We start from the raw sequence: 23947 nt of genomic DNA, 5'->3' as shown, positions 1-23947 counted from the left end.
CTGTGAATTAGGCTGAAAGTGGACATACTTCAGTATTACCATGCCAAACAGGTGCAGGTGTCTTTCCTTGTCATTAGTTCCTAAACAATATACTATAATAGCTATTTGTTTATCATTTATCATTTATTTGCTTATCATTATCCTAGTAAATTACTTATCATTTACATTGTCCTAGTAAATTAACTATCATTTCTATTATCTTAGTAAATAATCTCTAGTTGTGAGTGAGCTAGAGAGGAGGCATCAAGGAAGATGGAAGCTGCATGCTGATTGTCCATTTTATACGATGCACTTCAGCATCCTAAGATGCTGACGTCTGAGTAGGGTCCAGGAACCAATCTCCTAGACCTCATCTCTTAACATCCACCCTACTAGCCATGAGTTCGGCCTCCACCTAATTCTTCTGAGTAAGACCTTAGTCTATTTCCTGGCCTTTTCAAGGCTTACTTTCCACATAAGTGAAATGGGATTCAAAGAATAATTTCCCCCTGAGATTATATGATCAATACATGAGGTAGTAGATATAAAGCTATGCAAGGGAAAAGGCAAATGGTACTAGTTTTATGAAATCTCAAGTTTTGCTGATTAAATATTGATGTCAGTGGCTCAGCCTAACTAGTATCAAACGCTATTGAGTGCACATATGGATGTCAGGGAAGGGTTTTGCCTTACTGATTACATCCTACCATGTGTTTCCCATGGACACACTTCAACCTAGTGCTTACACCTGTTGGGTCTCCTTCATCAGTTGCCTCAAATGGAATGCTCTCCCGTTTCTCAGATCAGCATAGCCCGCAACTAGATTCCACAGTAATGCTGGCTAATGGAATGTTTCAAAGTCCTGAGCTAATAAAATATATTTTTGGAGGATTTTTTTGGGGGTATTGATGTTAAGTAAAAAATATAGAAAATTTTCCAGCTCCAGATCAGACTTGTGAACAAATAGATATTTGCATAGTAGAGTTTATAAAACTATTTAAGACAGATTGTGATGAATTTGTTGAAGGAGGTGGAGGCAGGAGGATCATGAGTTCAAGGTCAGCCAGTAAGAAAGAAAAAGAAAGAATATTTTAGATGATTAACTAATTCATGAGTAACTTATTCATTTTATTGAGCACATCCTATGTTCAAGACATGATATGAAGTGTAAAATGTACAAAGATAAATGCAAAGAGTCTATGATTCATAACCATAGTATGATATCTAGCACTTAATTTTAATTAATATGTAACTGACAATTAAATATTTGCATTACCTAAAACAAGAAAAAACTATTTTGACAAAGTTTTTGGCCTTTCATTATGCAAAAATAGCTGAAAAAGATTTGGCCTTAGAAACTGTATTGGTAATCTAGGGCTATGTAACAATGTCAGCATTTAGACACACAGCAGACATTCAGGTCGCAAAGTTTCTGAAGATCACAAACCCAGGAGTGGTTCTAATAGGGTTTCTGGCTTAGGGTCTTTTTGAAGTTACATTCAAGCTACTCTGTTAAGAACTGGTCTTTGAAGGCTCATCTGAGGCCTAAAAATACTTCTGAGACAAGCATTGAGCATCGACGGAGCATCCAGACAGGCTTCCGGTAGAAAGGCTCGGTGTGGGACCCATGGGCTGCTCAGATCATCACACACATAAGGAGGTGACCCAGGGGATCTTTCAAGGGACCTCTACAACTCCGTTATCAATCTCAGAAATCACTTGCTTTGCTCTGTTCCTTGGAATTTCTAGTTGCTGAAAGAGCGGATGTTTAAATGTTCTCATCTTGGAGACGTGATAAGCACGCGATGTGATTTAGTTGCTCGATTCAATCATTCCACATCCTAACTTACAGCGTCGCATCAAATGTCATACGTTTGTAATTGTTTTGCCATTAAAAATAAAAAGCAGTCATTTCGTCCAGCTGACTTGCATGAAGATTAAGGAGGACAGATAGGAAAGATGTTTTAAGCCACACAAAGGTAAGGTCAATGTCTTATTTTAGTAATTAAAAATATTTTACATCTAGTAGGAATCTTTTCTTGCATGTACTTCCTACTCTTTGTGGGTAACTTTCATGTAATGTATTTTCTCTTTCCTGATGGAAAGGTTAATACATCATTGTGTAATACTTAAGAAATATAAAAATTAGAGAAACAGAATCACAGATAATTCTGTAATCTATACATAACTTGTTTTTGGTTTGTGAGTGGATGTACAATGTTAGCGTGCAAACATACAAGTAAATACCCATCCATGAACCTAATGGATGAGTATTTTACAATATATTATTATATTTATAAGGAGACTTTAACTCTATTATTAAGATATAATTTCAATGGCTGTAACATTCTGAGCAAATATTTCTTGCCTTTTAAATCATTTTTTTCTGTTTTTGAACATTTAGTTTTTTTACTTTCTTTTTAAAGTATAAACAGTGTAATAAGCAACTTTGAAAAATGCCTTTGTATCTTTGATGTTCACATATCTTACAAGTAGAATTATAGGGCAAACTTTACATCTAACTTGTGTTCAAGGTAAAACAAAATTCGTTTGCTGCAGAACACATCATCACTATCTGTCGAGCAGTTTAATTTTTGCTAACAGGGACTTTGCTGTGCTGATATACCAGTTTTAATTGTCACAGAAAAACCTGTGGAAGCCGTGTGTGTGTGTGTGTGTGTGTGTGTGTGTGTGTGTGTGTGTGTGTGTGTGTTTAGGGTAGGCCGCTTTAAATTTTTCTTCCCAGCGTGGACAATATCACATACTGTCAGCAGAGGGCGCTAGAAAGCCATTGCAGTCTTTGTTGCCTCTCCAGACCCTGGAGAGGAGAGATTTTCTACACTGCATCCAGGGGTTTCCCTAATGTTGGCAGCCAATGAGCTGCAGATTTCTCTGTCTCTCCCTACCTGGCCTGCTTCTCCAGCTTTTGTTTCCGTCAGTGGTGGTATAATCTGGAAAGAAGTGCAGGCTGGATCCTCAGTCGAAATCATTGTGTCCACAAATACTCAAGACAGGCTGTGTGGGCCCAGGCACCCGTTAGAGTTCTCTTCCCATCCTTATTGTTGCTGTCCCAGTGTAGCTTAACAATTCTTCACGTTAAACTCTGCCTATGTTACCGCTCAGTTTCTCCTGACCTGAATTGATGATTACAGTTAGATACAATACTTTGTATACACTTGTAATTTCTCTTCTGTGAGTTTTCCAACTTTCTTTTTCTATGGGAGGCTTGCTGAGTTTTGTATGCACTTTGTAGACTATACAGAGTGTGTGTGTATGTGTATGTGTGTGTGTGTGTGTGTGTGTGTGTGTGTGTTGAGAGGGCCTTATTCTTGGGTCTGGAATTCACTACGTAATCCAAGCTGGCCTGAATTCATAGTAATCTTCTGGCCTAGGCTCAGAATGATTTTAGGAATACATAGTATCCAAGCTCCTTCAATTACTGAAATGAAGTCCAATCTTGCCTTAGTTCAACTCTGAACCACAGCCAACCTCATTTCAAAGAGGAAGCAGGCTATTTGGCATTCAGTTTTCCGCAGCTTCCAGGTCCTGAATACCAGAATGCAGAGGCAGACCGGAAGCTCATCCGATGATGCCCTCTCCAGCTCTGTTGAGGTGTGCTAGTCAGTGCAGGTGCCGTGCTTCTAGACTGTGGTCTCTGTTTTTGCTGCCTGTTTACTCTGAAGACACTTCAGGATAAAGGCCCTTTCGCTACTGAATCTGAAACAGAGAGGGGAGAGCAGGACAAACTGGGTACTTGGAGCTCATCCACTGAACCTACAGGAGGATAAAATGCCCCGTGTACGCTATTGACTTACTTCGCCATTATTCTCTCGATCTCCCTTTTCTCTTCTTCATCTAATCTCTGGAGAATGGATTCCAAGAAAGAAAAGTGGAAATTAATGTACTGCGCCACCTGAAAAGGGAAAGAGAGAAGGCTGGATGAGAGAAGAGCCGAGCCAGAGGGAGACGCGCACGTGCACACACACACACACACACACACACACACACACACACACGAAGGCTATGGGCAGAGGGAAACGCGCGCACGGAGGCCAAGGGCAGAGGGAGACGCGCGCGCACAGGGGCTATCGGCGTCCATACATCACTGCTAATTTCTTCTGTGTCTTTATCCATGAGGAAGATCCGAGCGTTGCTTTTGGATGGGCCTTGGAGAAGCCTCTGCAGCAGTGGGACATCACTCTTCTTTAGTTTTCTCTGCTCTGCAGAGGAAAAGGGATGCAGCGTAGTAAGAGTTAAAATTCTAGAAAAAGAAAGGAAGGTAATTTTGTCTCTTGGTTTTCCTTTGGTTTGTTTTGGAAGCAGCAGGAATTGAGAACTCACTCAAAAATAAATAAATAAAAAGCAGGAGAGTCATGCCCCACTATCCATGACGGATATGTTCCCAGACCTCAGTGAATACACGTGATGCTGTAGATGCTATATAGTACTATACATCTGTTTTTCTATACATATATATCTACGATAATGTTAACTTATAAATTAGTTGTAGGAACAATTACAGAAACCATATATATTCTAATGAAACTTCAGTTTGAGGCCATTACCAACAGGAAAGGAAAAGGCATTTGAAGACAGAGTACAGCCCCTAGATAGTTGACACTAAGTGACAAGTGGGGAGGCTGTGCCTACAGAGTGGGTACCATGGACACATGGAGGCTTCATGGAAGGGCAGGGAAGGGCAGCATAAGAGTCTATCACTATACTCTGAGGGCACACAGCTTCAAGCTTGTTGGATTGTTATATCTGGAAAAATTCATTCAATATCCTTGGACTATGGTTGACCATGGCTAGCTTCAACCATGCAAAGCGAAACTGTAGATAGGGTTAGACTATTGATTAAAATTAAATATGAAGACCATTTCAAGAACTCCAAATGAACCTCTTCCATTCAATATACGGCCTAACTCAGCAGCTCAAATAATTCTACCTTTAGTGAGGTCACTTAGACAAAACTTCAGTCCTACCGAGGGACCAACATGGCTCAGTTCTTCACAGTTTGCCTTCTTCCCTTCGTTCATCCTCTCAGCTCACTTAAAATAAAGCCACTTTACAGTTGTTCTTAATTCTTCCTGTTTTTCTACCTCACATTTCATTCTCGGGTATTCCAAGAACTAAACTACAAATGCAGCATTAGTAAGATTAATTCTTTTCATTATTTGAAGGTTTCATCCATCCAGTCATGAAAATGAGACAAAAGAAATTTCGTGTATTCTCAGAATTTCAAATTTCAAACATTACCATAAATGCCTCACCACAAAAGTACTGGCGTTTTGTCAGCGTGGTGTCTCATCTGGGATTTCATTTTAACAGAGGGAAGCACAGAGACAGCCCCCAGTGCCCTCCGCTTCATCTTTCCTTCCCATCTCCCTGCTTCTCACTGCCTTTCTCAGAAGAGTCAAATCTGTTTCCCATCGCTGGATTCGGTTTCTTCCCAGCTCCATTTCAATCCAGCGCGTGCTGCTGTCATCCCTCTGACACTTCTGAAGCAACAGGAAGCTCTTGGGATCCTGTTCCTCTCCTCAGCACAGCAGGATCCTCTTCTGACCTCTCCATCGAATGCCAGCTTCGTGTCCCACCCGCAGTGCCTTCCATAGTTTACACCCCCAAGTTCTTGCTTCACGATCATCTGGAGCCATTACTGGAAACATAACCCCCCACCAAGCTCTGCACACGGTTGACCAAGAGAGCTCATTCTCTGACAATGTGTCAGACTCGGTGTCAAATAGGGAAGGGTAAAAGAACAAGGTCAGAGAGGAGTGGCAGGTAGTGAGGACCAAAGCTAGGGCAAGGAGGGGAAGGGAAAAAGCCAGGAGCCCAGTCCCTCCTGAAGAGCCCTCCAGGGATGGATTCCAGAAGTTCTGATCTCCACTCAGACAACATCTGGCAAACAAGCAGAGTCCTTTGTATTCTAAACTCGGTGGACATATTTCTGCTTGGATTATCTTTGGAAATGGAGCAGATACATGGCATTCTAGTACCATTGCTCACAATGGGCGTGGGGCTCAATGGTTCAATGTGTGCTTAGCTTGCACCAAAACTCTGGAATTAACAACAATTATAATGAACCCTTGAACCCTTTCCTGCCTCTCTTTTTTTCTGTATTCTGTGTCTTTCTTTCTCTCTTTCTTTCTTTCTTTCTTTCTTTCTTTCTTTCTTTCTTTCTTTCTTTCTTTCTTCCTTTTTCTTCCTTCCTTCCCTCCCTCCCTCCCTTGTTTCTTTCTTTCTTCCTTCCCTCCCTCCCTTCCCCCTCCTTCCTTCCTTCCTTCCTTTCTTTCTTCATTTCTTTCTTTCTTTCTTTTTTTCTTTCACAGAATCAAGCACTCTTCTGTCTGTCTTCTTTATGAACTGAAAACGAATGAGCTGGAGCCAGGTACAAACAGGGACTAAATTTTCTTACCTCCTGTTCCAAAAATAATGTAAAGAGCAAAATCCCGAGGGCTATTCTCAATCTGTCAATGGAAAAAATGAATAAATGAACTGTTTCAGATGATGTTAGAGCCCGCAGTGTTCCTCCTGCCCCTTCCCTGTCAGACATGTCCTCTTAGGCTCCTGCAGGGATCATGCGTATTCCCAGGCTTTGCTGCTCTGAGGAAAACAGCCACCAGAATTGAACAGATGATGCAGGTTCATAGCTCATGGCTTTTTTTTTTTTTTCAGAAGAGGGCATTTATGTGACTCCATTGGCTTACATGCATGCAAGGGACAGCTCAGGTTAGTGACAAGGATTACCTTAAACTTTTGGAGAAGTTGCTTTATTACTTCTTCAGTTCTCATGGTGCTGTTTGTTCTGACCTTGGTTTCTGATCCGAAGGTTGGGGTGAAAATGGATGTCTAAAGGAGTAACAACAAAACCACAGGATTCGTCATGACTCTACCAAACAACAGCGGGCAGTTTCCTGAACCTGAAATGGATTACGGAATCCTGAGAAGTGATGCTATCACTCCTGATGATGTCACAGAGTTCTCAAATAAACACAGATTTAATAATAATTATTGCACCAATGATAATACTAAACATTGTATAAAACTATTCTAAGCCCTTCATAAGTATTATTAATTGACTTAATTCTTGTAAAAGCAATAAAAATTAATTTTAAGCTATATGATATAAATGTCCTATGTTTGGGGGCTGAGAGATGACGGGTCACTGGTGAGAGTACTTGCTACTCTTGCAGAGGACTTTTAAGTGTTTGTCAAATGAATGAAGACACAAGTGACTGTTAAAAATCCATGGCATAAAAAATCTTTGAATTCTGGGAAACTAATGATATAGGTGAAATGTCTTACAAGCATTACAGAAAAGCATGTATGAATCTTACACATCTTAGCAAAAAAATCAGAATGGAAATTTTATCTAAACTATAGCTACACTTGTACAAACACTTTGCATGTAAGTACAAGATCTTTAGGACAGGACAAAAAACGTGACACTTGATTTAGTGAATAGACAGTTTGAATGTCTTTAAACCCATCTTTGTGGGACCCTTTATATGATTCGGATGTTGTTTGTTGGTTTTCCTGGTTAAGTTTTGTACCCGCACTTCAAGAAGGTCATCTCTGTGTTTCAAAGGGCAGTTCGGCACCGGCGGGGGGGTGGGGGGTCACCCGTCACATTGGTTAATAGTGTGGGGTTTGGAGGGAGGCAAACAGGGGTTCCAGTTCAGAGTTATTGCTGAAAGCATGTGACTCAAGAGAAATCGCTTGATGATTGCGAATGTTGATTATATGTAAATAAGAAAGACATAATGATATTGGCCTTCATGGGAGAGGTTTTGGGATTAATGAGACAATTTATTTAAAATATGTTCAAAGTTAGGTGTATATGTCTATAATCTTAGCCTTGGGAGGCAGGAGCAGGAGCAGGAGGCTAAGTTAGAGGCCACCCTGCGTTTTAGAGCAAGTACCTGGCTAGCAGGGACTACTTAATTCATTTATTTATTTTTATTTAATTTTTTTCATACAATATATTTTGATCATGTTTTCCCCGCTCCCAATTCTTCCCAGATCTTCTCACCTCCCTAGCTGCTCAACTCTATGTATAAGCCCTTTCTTTCTCATTCTCTCTCGAATAACAGAAAAAAAAAAAACCTGGAAAAATGAAAAGTCAAAACAACAACAACAACAACAACAAAAACCCAATAAGACAAAAAAAATGCCCAAACAAAACAAAAGAGAGTAAAAAGCCCACCCCTCAAAATAACTGGGGGGCTGGAGAGATGGCTCCACAGTTAAGAGCACTGGCTGCTCTTCCAGGGGACCCGGGTTCAATTCCCAGCACCCACAGAGCAGCTCACAACTGTCTGGAACTCCAGTTCCAGGGGATCTGGCACCCTCATACATCAGACAGACAGACAGACAGGTAGGCAAAACACTAATGCATATTAAAAAAAAAAATGGAGTTCATTTTGTGTTGGCTGACGACTCCTGGGCATGGGGCCTGCCCTGGAGTGTGTTGACACAGTGACACTCCATCGGAGAAAATGGATTTCCCTTGGCCAGCTGGTATCAGTTGCAAACAGCTTCTTGGTTAGGCATGGGACCCTCCGTACTTCTCCCACTTTCAGTACTGGGACCCCAGCGGCCTTGAATCTGTGCAGGTACTATGCAGGCTACCTAACTTAAATCTGTGCTTCAAAGCATCTACATGAAGAAGAGAAGAAGGTCGTGTTTAAACTTAGTTTACAGTTCCTACAGGGAAAGACTGGTGAGCGTTAGGCATCTGCTGACAGTGCTCTTGTTATTGGTTTAAATCCTAAGTTAAAATAAGTAGTATTTTTTAGTGCAATGGTCAGTGTTATTCCGCATAAATGGGACCGTAACTCACCTCGTGGTTATAGACGTGTCCGTTGATAGAGGCTCTATGACTCTGTCTGTCTTTTCTGTACGCCATGGGAGCCTTCGTCCTTCTTCTCACCAAAGCTGCTTCACTCATGGTCCTGTAGAGCAGTGGGGAATCCGGCTCTTCCTCTGCATATGGCTTCAGAGTGCTGTGATAAGATAAATAGTCTGGGAAGAATAAAGATCACAAGCCCATATCATTCAGCTGCCTATTGTCTTCCATCGTAGGGACCCTGCTTTGCCTTTACTAACAAGGAGGACTGCCATTTCCTGGGTGTTTGAGAGCACTGTGCTCACTGCTTGGCTTATACTGACTTATTAGGTGCTGCGTGAGATTGGTCAAGCAGCAAATGCTGCTAGTGAGTTGTGTCTCATAGGGTTTACGTGGTCACATGATTGGTGTTTCCACTCTAATCTCTTTTTATTGGGGGTGTAAATTTAGCACCATTTTAGCATGGAAGACCTGGAAAAACCCGTTTTCCTGTCAGTCTGGACTCAGACAGGTAAGATAAAAACATGGTGAGTTGAGGAGCATTTATATGAATATACTACTTCCAAGTGATGGACCAGGCCTGCATGTTGTGTCCCGACATCAAGTTTATCAGATCTTTCCTAAGAAGACAGATCTTGGAACCTTAGCCTTTAGCGTCATGGAAGCATCCTTGAGAAGCCATCCTCATGGAATACTGAGACTTAAGAGAATTTCTTCCGAAGTTTCCTGAAAGTAAATATGCAGCAATATGCTTTGGGCTAGTGGCTGCTGGTGATGTGCCACACGAGCACCGCGGTGACGTAAGTTACCTCCTGAGCAACTCAGTGACCACACGAGCAGCGCGGTGACGTAAGTTACCACCTGAGCAACTCAGTGACCACACGAGCAGCGCAGTGACGTAAGTTACCACCTGAGCAACTCAGTGACCACACGAGCAGCGCAGTGACGCAAGTTGCAAGGCCCTTGGGAATGCTTAAGAAGTGCATATATATGAGTTCGTAAGGTAGCCCTGTGTATGAACTAAACATTTGGGAGTCATGTTTTATGTTGTTAAAAAATATACCATATTGCTAACACTTTGGTACTGACCTTCTGGGGAATGCCTTCCTTCAGACAGCAAGTCTTGGCTCCCGTCCAGCTCACTGATACGATAAAGGTCATCAAACTCTCCCCAGCGTGTCATCCTCCTGCAAAGTAACAGGTCCTGTCACTGAGACTAACTCCATGTGATGGTCTCAGATTTACGATGTTGATACTACAGCTGTGGGCCTCTGTAGGTAGGTGTGTTATCCAAATCTAAAACAACTTTATCATGTTACAAAGATTACATTCCTACCATAGTGATAAGCATGTTTTAAACACACTCATATATTTTTGGAGCAAAATAATTCACTGATATACTGAAATGCAAAATTTATGTAGATTCTGTAAAAGGTATGCTCAGACAGGCTTGGTGGAAACCAATGTGAGCCACTGATACACAGATATCATAAGGTTTTAGGAAAGTTTATGTTTAGGAAAAAATGTCATTAATACTCATAAATCAAGTACCCATAGCATCAAAATAAATACATAAAATGATTCTAACATGATAAGATATGGTGCTTATCTTTGGGCCTAAACTGCTTTGAAAAATACAATTTACAAAATGGAAATGTATGAAAAAATTCTTTATTAGAAAATTATTATCTCGTGTAGGATGTTAGCAAACTTCAAAACATTCTAGTTCCAGAATATAAACTGTTTATTTTACATCAGACTAACATTCCCTTTTATTTTATTTATCTGGCCTTAAACAAGTTAGTTATGCATCCTTTTCTGGCCTCAGTGTCCTCACTTATAAAATGGGGATAATAACAGTACGACGTAGGATAGAACTGTTGGCAGGATTTTAATGTGTTAATTTATGCAATATCCTTGAAACAATACCTACACATAGTTAAGCACTCACTAGCTATCAAAAATATTATCAGAATAATCTCACCTTCAGTGACACCATCGTTACCACCACCATCACCACCATCATTACCATCACCACTACCATTACCACCATTACCATCTTCATCATCATCATCACCATCATCACCACCACCACCACCATCATCATCTTCATCATCATCACCATTATCATCACCACCATTCACTATCTTCATCACTGTCACCACCACCACCACCATCATCATCACCATCTTCACTGCAGTCACCATCATCACCACCACCACCACCATCATTACCACCATCATCATCATCATCACCACCACCATCTTCACTGCAGTCACCACTGTCTGAATTTATTTCATGATGGATCCAGTGGATCATGTGGATCCAGCACAATTTGGGGTCCAGTGCATTTCGGGACCTCTCAAGGCAAATGGACACTATTATTTGCAGGAATATTTTTTTGTCCTGCATTATTGTCCATAAAATCTTTTATAGTATGAACCCCAAGTATTTCCACCTGGGGTGTCTGTGACCTTAACTCTACCCAAATGTCCCTGACTGGCGGTTTGAATGATCACGTATTTGAAGACCTGGTCCGCTATTGGTTTGGGGAAGTTTGGGCAAGTGTAGGAAGTTGAGTCTTGCTGGAGGAAGACGATCACTGAGTAAGATTTGAGGATTTGTAGCCTTATGCTGCTTTGTGTGCCCTCCCTCCCTTCCTCCCTCCCTCTCTCCCTTTCTTCCTCCCTCCTCCCCCCTCTCTGCTACCTATGTGTACACGACAATGTGATCAGTCAGCTTTCTGTTCCCGTAGTCATGTTATACCTTCCTTGCCATGATGGGCCCTATCCTTCTGGAAACAAAAGCCCAAACGAGCTTTTTCTTCTTTAACTTGCTTTAGGTCATGACACGTTATCACAGCAATGGGAAAATAGTCAACACACCGACGGAAAAGTTCTTATAAACATAGACAGCACTGGCAAAGCAAAGCTATCGCTTTCCTCTTGACCTTGGAATTCTCTTGAAATCTTTATAACTCATATTCAATTTACAACGCCCATAAGAAGTAGATAATGTGATCATAATGTATTTGTCAATAAAATTTTGAGCAAACTCTACTATGTGGAAATATTGTCAGTCAAAATATATGTCACAAAGAGGAGGAATTATTTACATTAGCAGTCCGGGTGTCCACCCACACTCTATTCATATGGCACATAAAATTAAACATCACCAACATACAGCTTATTAGCAGTCTAAAGAAGTCATGCTTGAACATTGTTTAAGAGGGGTGGCAATGGGAACTGGATACCGATGAGAAGTTAAAACGAAAAGGGAAAGCGACCAGGTGCTGTTTCCAACAGGGGAACCAGAAGTTCTACAAATAATGACCACTTATAACTCCCATAGCTGGTCAGTGACTTTGGAAAATGTGAGTCACCCCTTTAGTTTTCTCAGCTTGTTTCTATTTTATTTTATTCTTTTTAAGCAATCTTTTTTTTAATTTTACATACCAATCCCAGTTCCTTCTTTGTCCCCTCCTCCAGCTCCCCCTCCTTCCTCTCACCCCACCTCCCAAACACTCCTCAGAGGGGTGGGGCCTCGCATGGGAGTCAGTCCTTAAATTTTGCAGTAATAGGGGTGCCACGTCAATACAGGGACTGAAAACCAGCTCAATGTATTCATTTTGCCTCTTTTCTTCATGCCACTCATTGCCCAAGTCAAAAGCTCCTATCTCACAGTTGGGGGCTGTGTAATTCAAGAATTCCATGTGCTGTGCATATGACCAAACATATGGGCAGTCGTCCACACTCTTCAAGCAAGAACCGGTTAGAACTTTAACATCAAGCAGCTGAACATGTCCAAACATGGAACAGTTTGTGTTGCTCTGACCCAACACCAGGAAGTGTACCAGGGGCAAATCTAAACACTGGAGAGGGGTTGTAATGTTTTGCAAAATAAAGTGGAGGTAGAAATTTGGTAGGCAAATAGAATGCAGCCACTTCCCTATCTATAGCATAAGAAAAAACCATTATTGATGCAAATCAAATATGCACCTGTTCACAACTTGCTCTTTATTTCCTTCTGCCATGACTTGTCTAAAATATGCCAATACTGACTTTAGAAAGAATTAAAATAGAAGCGAAAACCAGCAAAAGCAAAAGTAACCCCAAAGAGCCACCTCTTCTCTGTTTCATTTTAAACACATAGTTTCTTTCTGTAAAGAAACATTTGATTGAGATATGAGAGATCAAAGTCTTCCTATAAAGTCATTTCCATACGCACAGTGGTCAGAGCTCAAATTGATTTATTTTTAAGCCTCCACCATTCCTATTTGGCTTGTACTTTCTCAGTGTGACTCATTTCTTGTATGATTAAAACAAGCCAACATGGCAAGAGTGGCTATGGACAGATACCCAATTGGAGTCCTTGCAGCTGAGCACACATTGTCCATGTCCTTCACTGTCCACTAACCCACGGGGAACAGCAAACCTGAGCAGTGGGATTAAGTTCTGTCCATAGACACAACAGTATGGGAAAAGAAAAATGAGAGGTTTGGAATAAGGAAACAGTCAGATTCTTTGCACAATTTAATTGAAGCACATAATTAAATGAGTCACCTGAAAGGAGGTGACCAAGGGAGGGGACCTGAGATGAACTGAAGCCAGGGAACAGTAACGAGGGTGTCTGTGTATCATCAGAATCAGAGACTGGGCAGAGGTGTTCCATCTTCCTGAGCCTTCCTGCCTGAATGCTCAGCTGATTGCACCAGGCTCTCTTGACTAATCAATTGCAACCAAAGAATGCCATCATGTTCATGTGTGTGTGTGTGTGTGTGTGTGTGTGTGTGAAGAAAGAGACTGAGAGAGACAGAGAGACAGAGACAGTCTGCATTGTATACATAAGGGGTGGGATCTCTTCCTGCTAATTCTTACTCACTAGAAAAATATGGTTCACCACACAAGCCTTCTTACAATGTTCTAGAAAGTCTTGTTTCTATGGTAAAGGACAAGTCAGGACCCACAGTATTATAGTACATGTCTGGTTACTACGGTGAATCACAGGCTTTCACAGTTGTTCAGCTGTCCTTCCTCAATTTTAAATAATGAGAAACAATGTCTTGCTTCCAGGCTGTTAAGACTTGAACGGGAAACGTACTCACTCTGTAGACTCAAGTGTTTGAACACTTGCACCTCATCTGGTAGTATTGTCTGGGGAGGTTGTGAAGTCATTGAGGTTGTGACCTAGCTTCCAGAAGTGTCTTCCTGGGAGATAGACCTTAAAGACAACTTGATCAGAGCTCCCTACCACCTGCTTTGCTGAGATATGAATCAACTGTGGCCCAAGTTCCAACTGCTAAGGAAGGAGTCCCTTCAGCTGCCATGCCTTCCCTACCAGGATGGTTCACACATCAGTAACTGTAAGCCCAAATAACCCTCCCCTCCTTTATGCAACTTCTGCCATTTTTGGCTATGGAGAAAAGGGCTCCTAACGTACCAGCAATGTTCTCAGGGAAAACGGGCTCCGCAGAAGACGCAGCGTGAAGGGGACACTTCACAGTCCACTGCAGCATATAAAAGAGCACCATCCTAACCACCCTGTCACCCCAACTCCTAAGCTCACCCCCAATTCCAGTATTTTTAATTCAAAACTAGTATTTTATATTTGAGAAATTAAAAGGCATCTTTGAATAGCTATTAAAATAATAGTTTCGCATGCCAGTAGAAGTGCCTTCTACCTCCTTGACATATCACTCTAATGTCTCAATCTTAGGCAGTTTTAATGAACCAAAAGGGATGAAAATACAGCACAAGGTGTTGGCTTCCTAGAGAACTTTGCCATGAGTTCTTAGAAAGTGTAACATATGATCGCTAATTTTGTGGGTTTTTATCATGAATAGTTTAAAAAAAAAAAAAAGCAAGGCTTGATCGCTTTAAATGCTGCTTCCAGTCATTTGAGTGGTCGGCCTTGTCAGTCATCTTGTATCTCTGGGATGCTGGTCGGCATTCGCTGCCTGAGGCTGTGGTTCCATTTGTGCTCACAAGCACCATGTCCTGTGCCCACCCGCAGCCCTTTGTGTGGATGGGAGAGCGGCGAGGGGGCGAGGGGAGGCAGATGGGGTGACAATTTATTCGATTCATTTGATCTTATTCCCCCTCACCCACGCTTCCTTTCTCCATCTATCATATTTCCATATCCCTCCTTCTCCTGCCCCTCTACCCCCCTCTCACTCCTCTCTCTTTTCTTCCCTCCTTTCTTCCTCTTGGTGCTGGGCACTGGGATGCAAACACAGTTCAAGATGCATTCCTAGAAACTCACACAGGAGGTGAAGGACAAGATGTGTGAAGTCCAACGGACTGCATGCCCTGGAGGTGCCAAAGAAAACCTGTCAGTGTGCTCAGTAGGGACTGAGGGATCAGGAAAAGGCTTTGAGGGGGTGAGTCAGGTAACTGGCTATCGATGAGCAGGCTGGCTTCCGGGCAGGCAGAGTGAGGAAAATAAGAAACTACACTATGTGTTTAGGGTATTGCAACATGCTGAGCCTTGTTCAAGAATGAGGTTCAAGAAGTGTTGGAGAGGTAAAATCATGGTGGGCCATGGGTACATCCTCCAAAGTGGTACCTAATGTTCCTTAAGTGCTGCCAAAGATCAGACCACGCAAATGGACCATTTTGGTAGCTGTCTCTCCATTTTCTCCTCTGGTAGAACCCTAACTCCTCCAGTAATGGGTGGGAGGACAGGAGGTATGAAGAGAATTGTAGTGGTCCCAGTGTTTCAGGAGGGAGGGGAGGTGGGAATGAAAGACAAAGAAGAAAGGAAGCCAAGTCATTTTATGATAACTAGAATAAATATTAATTTTCAAGAAGAATTAGAAAGGATAATGACAGAACGCCACCCAAGTCAGACATCCGAGGTATAGTTGCATCCACCCACCAGGGAACTGTTTATGCAATGCACTTCAAACGCACTTTGCTGTGCCCAGCTAAACAGCTCTGCTTGTTCTGAACATGAGCAGAATCCAGTCTCCTCTCGAGAAAACAAAAAGAATGCTTTGTTCTCAGGAGTGGACAAATTTAAGCTTTCTTCCCTGTTTTTGATGGTCAGGTCGTGACTATTCAAATCTTACCTTTCTATCTTGTTTCTTCCAGTGAGCAGATGCAGTCTTCTGGGAGAAGCACTGGGGCAGAAGTGCCCATGAGCCTAGGCTCTGTAGCCCGAGGGACAGCTCCTTTGGTGCTGCCAGGCGGTTAACTAGGGATCGTGCATAAATTCACCTAACCTCAGAGACACAGTCTCCAAATATCTAGTTAATGGCAATGTATGAGACTGTCTATAAGCATTCATGCACAACTATAAGGAACCTACGCTAAGAGCACAGACCACGAGGCAGACAGCGAGGCCCTCTAAGGAATTACAAGGGAGGACAGCTTACCCTTTGCTGGAAAATGTTTCTGTTGACTTCAACAGATCAAAAGAAGAGATTTGCTTCTCATCTTGTATTTTCAGCTGTATGGGTCGTTTCACTCCCCAGAAAATGTCCAGCATCCCTTCAACAACCAGTTGTCCGTCTTCAGTCTAAGGAAGAAGCATTATCCACAGTCATTGTCTTTGCATCATTTATAGAAAATTAAATGCTTTAACTGAAGATGTAGAAAGCAAGTCTGTAGGAGGTATTTTTAGGTTTAAAATCCCCCAGGATGGATTATTTGACTTCTCAGCCTATCTGTATCACAATTCTAATTTGGAAATAGCCATTTATTTTTAAAACAGTATACCTGGCAAAATAAGCCAGTGTCTCTGGCACGTCCACCAAAGGGCACAGAGCATTAAAGGCTTTCTGATCTCTGGCCCTTGGATTAAGTGGCATTATATTGCTTTAGTTCCATTTAATTTAAAAGGTATAGCAGATTTAAAAACTATACTGAATTAGAAATCAGAAGAGTTACTAAGAGCCTTAGTTGTTTGAATTAGCAGAAATAATTTAAGTCACAAAATTATGCAGAACAAAAGAAAGACTGCTTACCAGGGGAAGGTGGTGGCAAACACCTTTAAAATCAGCAACCAAGAGGGGAGCCAGAGACATCATGCTCTGACCTCCTCATGTGTGAACATGGTACATATGCTTACATACTTGCATACTCATGTGCATGCAATACACACACACACACAATTAAGAACGTATTTGTGAAAAAATCATAATTTCTGAAGTACTGTTTCAAATGGAAATAGTATATGTAACAAAAGTAAATGTGTAAGTGAAGAAAAATTAGCAAATGGATATGATTTATTTTGCAAATACCTAAAGAAATGTGAAAAACAAAGCAATTCTCATACAATTTATTTTCAAACTCATCTTTTCTTCTATGTTTAGCTATCTTTTTATTAAGCGATATATTATTGTTATAGAAACATTGAGAGTATAAAAACTAGAAAGTTATAAAAGTCATTGGTTATTGTGAAAAGCCAACTTCTAGGCAATTTAAATTGCTGAACTATTTCTCTAACATTTTAATAATAACATTTAAAACTGTTGACATTATGAGATAGTATACATTGGCTGGAACTGAACTTATTCATTTTAATGAACAAATCCAACTCGACCTTACAGATCCAGCATGACTTGTTATAATAACAGCACATTGGTGGATACAAGTGTACCATCACATTCTCTCATGGCAAATGGTGTCACAGTGCACACTTCTCCACACATGATTCTTTGAATGTCAGAAAATAGTGGACTTATTTCATAACATTATCCATTATTGAGATATACTCCATTTTAAAACAGGAAGCAAGTGTGCCCGTTTTTTGCATACTTTCCTGCACCAAAAATGCTCAGAAACCTGCAGGCATGTCAGAACTACTATTTTGTAAATTAGTCTAAACTTGAAAAATCAGAATAAATTAGAGATTTACCTGCTTCTTTAGACCACATGTGTCCCTAGGTTCTAGACTCCAGCTCACTCTGATTCAGCTACATGCTTAGAGAATCTGTTTCCTGTGAATCAAGCTGTTGCATTTCTTTAGTGGGCTTACCTGTCCATACAAAATATGCAGATTTTTCTGGTTTTCATAGAAAACATTATAGGCCTCCAGTAAAGAATTAAGTTGCTCCCTAAGAAAAGAAATAAATAAATAAATTCAGTTACAATCAACCTTAAGCCCTAGATTGTAAAACACAATAATAGTACTTTTACTTCATAAAAATGTGAGATGAGAAAAACACTTCTGAGGAATTGATATCATTCTGCCATTTTAATTTAAGGTACGCCAAGGGAATGAGAAGCACTCTTAGAACATGAAGACATTTTGATATGCTAACTCACAAATAAAATGTATGTGGCAGGGGATGCCAGAGGGCAACGAAAAACATGTGTGTGGCTGGAGAGCTCGGTCAAAGGACACAGCCACGATGTGAACACGTTTACAGTTCTGCTTGTATCAGTGGCTTAACTAATGTTCACTGCTCTAGAGGAAGCTCACTCAGATGACAGGTAGACGCTGTGGGGACACTGGTTCCTGCCATGTCTCTGCCCTTCCAGAGGGCAGTCTGTACATCTGGAGAGGCTTACCACCTCATCTAGAATACAGAAATGGCCTCCTACAAGGCTTCCTATGTCTACTGTGCATTCTTGACAGCAGGAATTATTTTAATATGAACCATTAAAATAATTGACCAATAACTTGCCATCTTTCTCCTTTGCTCAAAATTCCTCAATGTCTTCTCAGAATAGGATTCAACATCCCATTGTCATGGTGACTTGAGAGACTAGGTTTGGCTTAGTCTTCTGTTAGCTCATCTATCTCCTTCCCAATCGCTCTTCCCCACACTTTCTGGATGTCTCTTGAATATTCTGGGTCTTAAGGCTTTGAACTTGCTGATTGCTCCACTAGAATGCCCTCTGCCCCCATCACACCGCTAGCTCAATCGTTCATCTTCTTCAAACATTTCATCAAAAGCCACCTGTGTGGACTGGAGAGAGGGCTCAGTGGTCAAGAGCACTGCCTGCTCTCCAGAGGACCTCGGTTCTTTCTCAGCACTGACATGTTGGCTAACAACTGTTCATTACACCAGATCCAGAGGACCCAATACCCTCTTCCGCAGCTTCCACAGACAATTCATGCACCTGGTGCACAGACATACACGCACGAAAAACACACATACACATAAAATAAAAGCAAAATCTTCCACCCATTTTTTAAAAAGCCACCTATGTAAGGAAGCTTTCTTGACCACCCATTCTAAATCTTCGCCTCTCCCAACATTTCATATCTAGCATTCTTCCTTCACGTCCACCTCTGAGGTATCCTCTAATGCTCTATGAATTTGATTTGCTGATTTTACTCCTGTCCTCCCTCCCTCCCTTTCTCCTCTTTCTTTGTTTTTCTGGAACAAGGTCTCTAATTCGGTTTGTAGACCAGAAGCCACCTGCTTCTGCTTCTAGAGCGCTGGGATTAAGGGCATGAGCCATAATGTCCTGCTATAAATTTGACTTTTCAATTGTGTGCTCTGTCTTTTCCACCAGAATGAAGCTCCTTGAGGGAGGGGACGGTTAGAAGTTTTGTTCAGATTTTCTGTATCCCTGTGTCTCAGTCGGGGTTTCTATCGCTTTGACAAAACACCATGACCAAAAAGCAAGTTGCGGAGAAAAGGAGTTGTTTGGCTTATACTTCCACATTGCTGTTCTTCTCTAAGGAAGTCAGGACAGGAACTCAAGCAGGGCAGAGTCCTGGAGGCAGGTGCAGAGGCCACGGAGGGGTGCTGCTTACTTCTTATAGCTCACTCACTCTGCTTTCTTATAGAGCCCAGGGCCACCAGCAACCCCGGGATGGCTCCACCACAAGAGGCTGGCCCTCCCCGTCGATCACTAATTGAGAAAATGCCTTAAGCTGGATCTTATGGAAACATTTCTTCAACTGAGGCTCCTTCCTCTCTGATGACTCTAGCTTGTGTTGAGCTGACACAAAACCAGCCAGGACACTCTGGAAGTATTGGTGCAGAGTAGGCACCCATAATAAAATAAATTTTGGTTCAGTAAAATTATCAGAATCTTCTCTTCTTAAGAAAACCAACAGTAGCAAGATAAAGGAGATAATGTTTGTTTAAAGTAAATCTATTTATCAAAAACTGTTCTATATCATTTAATTTAAAATATTTCATTGTCCATATTTCCTTGATCCTCAAATACCGTTGCCATTCACATAAGCGTACAGGCTCTGTGAAAGCAGTCAGCTCGGTTTGGCTTACTGAATTTTCCTGATGGTTGGGATAGAAACTTGTTCATCGTAAGCTGATGTTCAACAGCACTCACTGAACCCTGAGCAGGCTTTATGCACATTATTTCTACACATTGGAGTCATGTAACCATGCCCTTTGTGCTGACTTTTCCTCACTTGCAATTCCTAATGTGACATCTCCGGGGGTCCACACAGTCTACACAATGGGCACCGAAGGAAATCCCAGTGAAGGCCTCCAGGCCACCATTCCCTTTCCCAAACAGCTTAGAAATTTAATATTAACAAATATTTCTGCTCTCCATTTCTCTGGCTACACTGATTTTGTCCCTGGGAGTCATGACTGTGAGATATTACCTTAACATTGTCCTCCCCCTGAAGATCCCAAGAGCTCGTTATGGGCTCCCATTCTTTATGCCAGAGCAGCACAGAGAAGCGGCAGTTCACTAGGGATGCAAGTCCTGATGCGCTGAGCTCAGAGCACCATTATGGAAGTGCACGAAGCTTTATAGTCTCACCTCCTTAGCTTCTGCTTCTGGCCAAACCCCAGTATGTAGCACGGCACGAGCCTTTGGAGCATCACTCGGGACCAGGCAATGGAAACGTTCAGTTTCTGAATAGACTCTAAATCCTCTCACACCAAAACACATCTCCAAACGACTTGGGGCGCTGACAACCCCTGGCCCTGGGATGCTTGCTTTAGTAAGTGGATTTACAATGGCATCTAGCTGCACTAACGCATTTGCTTACTGTCTGTGGCTGCTTCTGAACACTAAGTGCAGCGCAAAGTCTCCGACGGCAACCGTACCATCCACACACGCTGAAAAGCGTTATAATTTGCTCTTGGCAGAAGAACCCTGCCAACCCACACTCCACTGTGCAACACGGGCTAACAAGAGACCACAGAGTTTTCCACATTTACCTCCACAAGCAGGATCTTTTTGATTGAGTATTAAGAAAGCGTTGAAGGATTTGGAAGCACAGATGACTTTAACTCAGGAAACTAAAGCGTTTAAATTAATTTTGCAAAGCTAGTAGTAAAAGTTAAAATCAGGAATCATAAATATAGAAGTTATGTGAAAAACCATAGTGATGGTGAATGTATTCTACAAGTTTTTTTTTTAAAACCATATGCATCTTATCAGAAAGGGGATTTTAGAAGATGATTAGATATGAACCCAATGAAGGAATGAATGGTAGTACATGACACTGGGAAGAAAGGTGAGCCTGTGATGCATGAGGCTGATGAGTTGAAACGAGGGGCATAAAGAGATAAAGAGTTACACCCATTGCTTCTCTGTGTCTACTAATTAAAATTCAGCATGCTAACAGGAAGGCTGAACTTAGGGCCGTTCACTCACTCCATCAGCATCACTGTGCGAGCACAGTAGAGAAACCTCAGTCACACATAGAAGGTGAGCACAAGATGGTCTCTGTGGTGAACCTGTGTGGGCAATAACTAAACTGGAAGAGCTTACCAGGTCAGGCAAACACTAATAAGAACAAATCAGCATTTCTGCAGTCTGTGAGAACCGCTCAGAGCTGAGCATGAACCGGGAATCTGTAAGAGGGAGCACTCTAAGAAACAAATTCTCCTCTGGGAAATGGGAAGCTAGCGAAGCTCTAGGAAGACAGCCCAGCACTGAAGCCAGCAGGTAGGGAGCTGAAGACATAAGTGTAAGACAATATGGAGGCGGCAAGAGAGCTTGAGAGACCATCATAACACTGAGGAAGCAAGAAACGGAGACTGCTTGTTCGTTTCCCGGCCATCCAGACCCCAACACAGAAACTATGTTAATTGCAACACTGTTCGGCCAATTAGCTCAGGCTTTTCACTAACTAATTCTTACGTCTTAAATTAAGTCATTTCTATTCATCTGTGGATTGGCACGAGGCTGTGGCTTACTGTTAAGGGTCCAGCGTCTGTCTCCTCTGTCAGCTTCATGGAGTCTCTCTGACTTCACCTACTCTCTCTATACATCTCTGTTTGGATTTCCTGACTGGCTTTACTCTGCTAAGCCATTGTCCAAAACAGCTTTATATATTATCCAATAAAAGCAACACATATACAGAAGGACATCCCACATCAGAAGAGGTTCAAGAACAAGTCTGATATCCAATGAGAAGACAACTGAATGCCCCATGTATATGGAATGATCTAGAGTCTAGGCGTCTAAACTTACTTTAGGATTTAAAGCTAGATGAAAAGTCTAACTGAGGTTGTTTATTTGTTTTGTCATTAAAAGGAAAACAGATTAAATATACACTGTGCCTTGGTAGTGGTAATTTTAGCAGAATTTTAAGAACCCTCTTAAGTGGACCCATTCTTACTGAATAAATAAATAAATAAATAAATAAAAATAAAAACAAATTGTGCCTCTTTCTCCCTCAGCTCCCAAATATATATGTCCCTTCCCAACACAGACAAGTTGGCCAGCACAAGCCCTCAAACAAAGCTCTCAAATGGTAATGCAGAAAGGGGCTACCCATCTGGTCCTTTCTCATGAACTTGGGATGTCTAGAAGACACAGAGACAGCAAAAAAACAGAAATAAGATTAAAACACATTTGAATGAATCATCAAATCTTGCCTTTCTGGGAAAAATTTGTGGGATTTTTGGAAAATAAAATATTAAATCACAGTACATAACACGGGTTTTTAAGAACATCTTCACACATTATATGAAGGGGAAGGTATTTTTACTAAACTGAGAAATGCCAAACTTCTATACAGACTGAACTTCTAACTGAAGGGATTCATGGGACCATCAGCTTCTACCCAGGAACTGGCAAAATCTAACACTAGCATTATAGAGTTGGGATACTGGGAGGTGCTGATGCATGCCCAGAATTCTCTAGCATGGGTTTTGGAAGAGAGCAAGCCAGGAAGGAACTGGCAAGGGGGGATGCTCAGGGCACCTCTCCCTGTAAGGTCCTGCTTGGCTTTAGTGAGTTAAAAGCCTACCTGGGTGAACTGTAAGATGCTAAGGTGTACTTTGCATATGCGAAGGAACTGTAAATACTAAGGTGTACTTTGTACCTTGTGGCCAGAACTGTGGCTGCTCAGCAGATGGGAGCCACCCACATTCTGACGTGTGCCATCGATAATGACCCTAGCAAGAAACGAGTTCCTCTTTCTTATCGTACCTCAGCTGTCTAGAGGAAACACTTATTTGATTTTGTAAACTGTAATAAATACAGGCAAGAAACAGGATGACAGCTAGGAGGGAGTTTAGCTTCCTATCCAGAGACATATGGATCTCAAATCTGAGTTGCAGTATAATATAATGATGATGATAATAATAATAATAATAATAATAATTCCCCCTTGCTTTTCCAATTGTTCACAGCAGCATTATGTGGCTCTTCTAGGCTTTTCCTGGAAGCCAGTGAGCCCTGTTCCATAGTTGATCCTTATAACTTGTGCCCAATGAACAAAGCACAGAGATTGCCACATGCTGTAACAGAACATGACCTTCAGAGTCTACCGTGTACCAAGTAATGTCCATGGCCATGCTTGGCTGTGCCTCCTACGTCGGAGGCACTCTCTGGGATGCTTATCGAAAAGCGTTGATGGCTCCAGTCAGTTGCTGAGCTGCAGCCTGAGGCTGGCATTTGGTGAACTTTGTGGATCCCCCCCAGGTTTTAGAGCAGGACTGTTTTAATCGAGTCTCTTCGGTACACAGGGCAGAAGATAAACAGCCCCCACCCCTTTTTTGCACATTTAGTTTTCTTTTCTCCATTGACTCTGTTCTTAATGAGAAATTTTAGCAGTGGAATTATTTAATAATTTTATATGGTTGATTCAAAAACCTTAATTTAAAACATTCCATATGTTTTATAAAACAATTAGAAATTAGGGGATGGAGAGATGGCTCAGAGGTTAAGGGCTCTACCAGAGGATCCAAGTTTGGTTTCAAACACCCACATCAGGTGACTT

The 23947-nt window shown here is 41.6% G+C and overlaps 1 protein-coding gene across 4 annotated transcripts in view; it reads right to left on the bottom strand.

Annotated features, from left to right (window-relative positions):
• Positions 1–1086: 1086 nt before the first annotated feature.
• Positions 1087–23947, bottom strand: part of Rassf6 (Ras association domain family member 6) — a 38640-nt gene continuing 15779 nt past the window's right edge. For 3 of the 4 annotated variants that reach the window (XM_087908877.1, XM_087908876.1, XM_087908878.1), the window contains exons 3-11: positions 17810–17888; positions 16206–16348; positions 9920–10017; positions 8825–9006; positions 6730–6831; positions 6398–6449; positions 4081–4199; positions 3795–3892; positions 1087–3696 (exon numbers count right to left, since the gene is read on the bottom strand). In XM_087908877.1, the coding sequence (XP_087765003.1) occupies positions 3621–3696; positions 3795–3892; positions 4081–4199; positions 6398–6449; positions 6730–6831; positions 8825–9006; positions 9920–10017; positions 16206–16348; positions 17810–17888 (949 nt within the window). In that variant the 3' untranslated portion in view covers positions 1087–3620. Of the gene's footprint in view, positions 3726–3794; positions 3893–4080; positions 4200–6397; positions 6450–6729; positions 6832–8824; positions 9007–9919; positions 10018–16205; positions 16349–17809; positions 17889–23947 lie in introns of all 4 variants that reach the window. The other variant, XM_087908879.1, reaches the window with a different exon arrangement.

This window comes from Myodes glareolus, chromosome 8 (genome assembly GCF_982192425.1).
Source record: "Myodes glareolus chromosome 8, mMyoGla1.1, whole genome shotgun sequence".
Classification (NCBI taxonomy): Eukaryota; Metazoa; Chordata; class Mammalia; order Rodentia; family Cricetidae; genus Myodes; species Myodes glareolus.
Note: the sequence above shows the minus strand (reverse complement) of the source record. Positions and strands in the feature narration are given on the sequence as shown.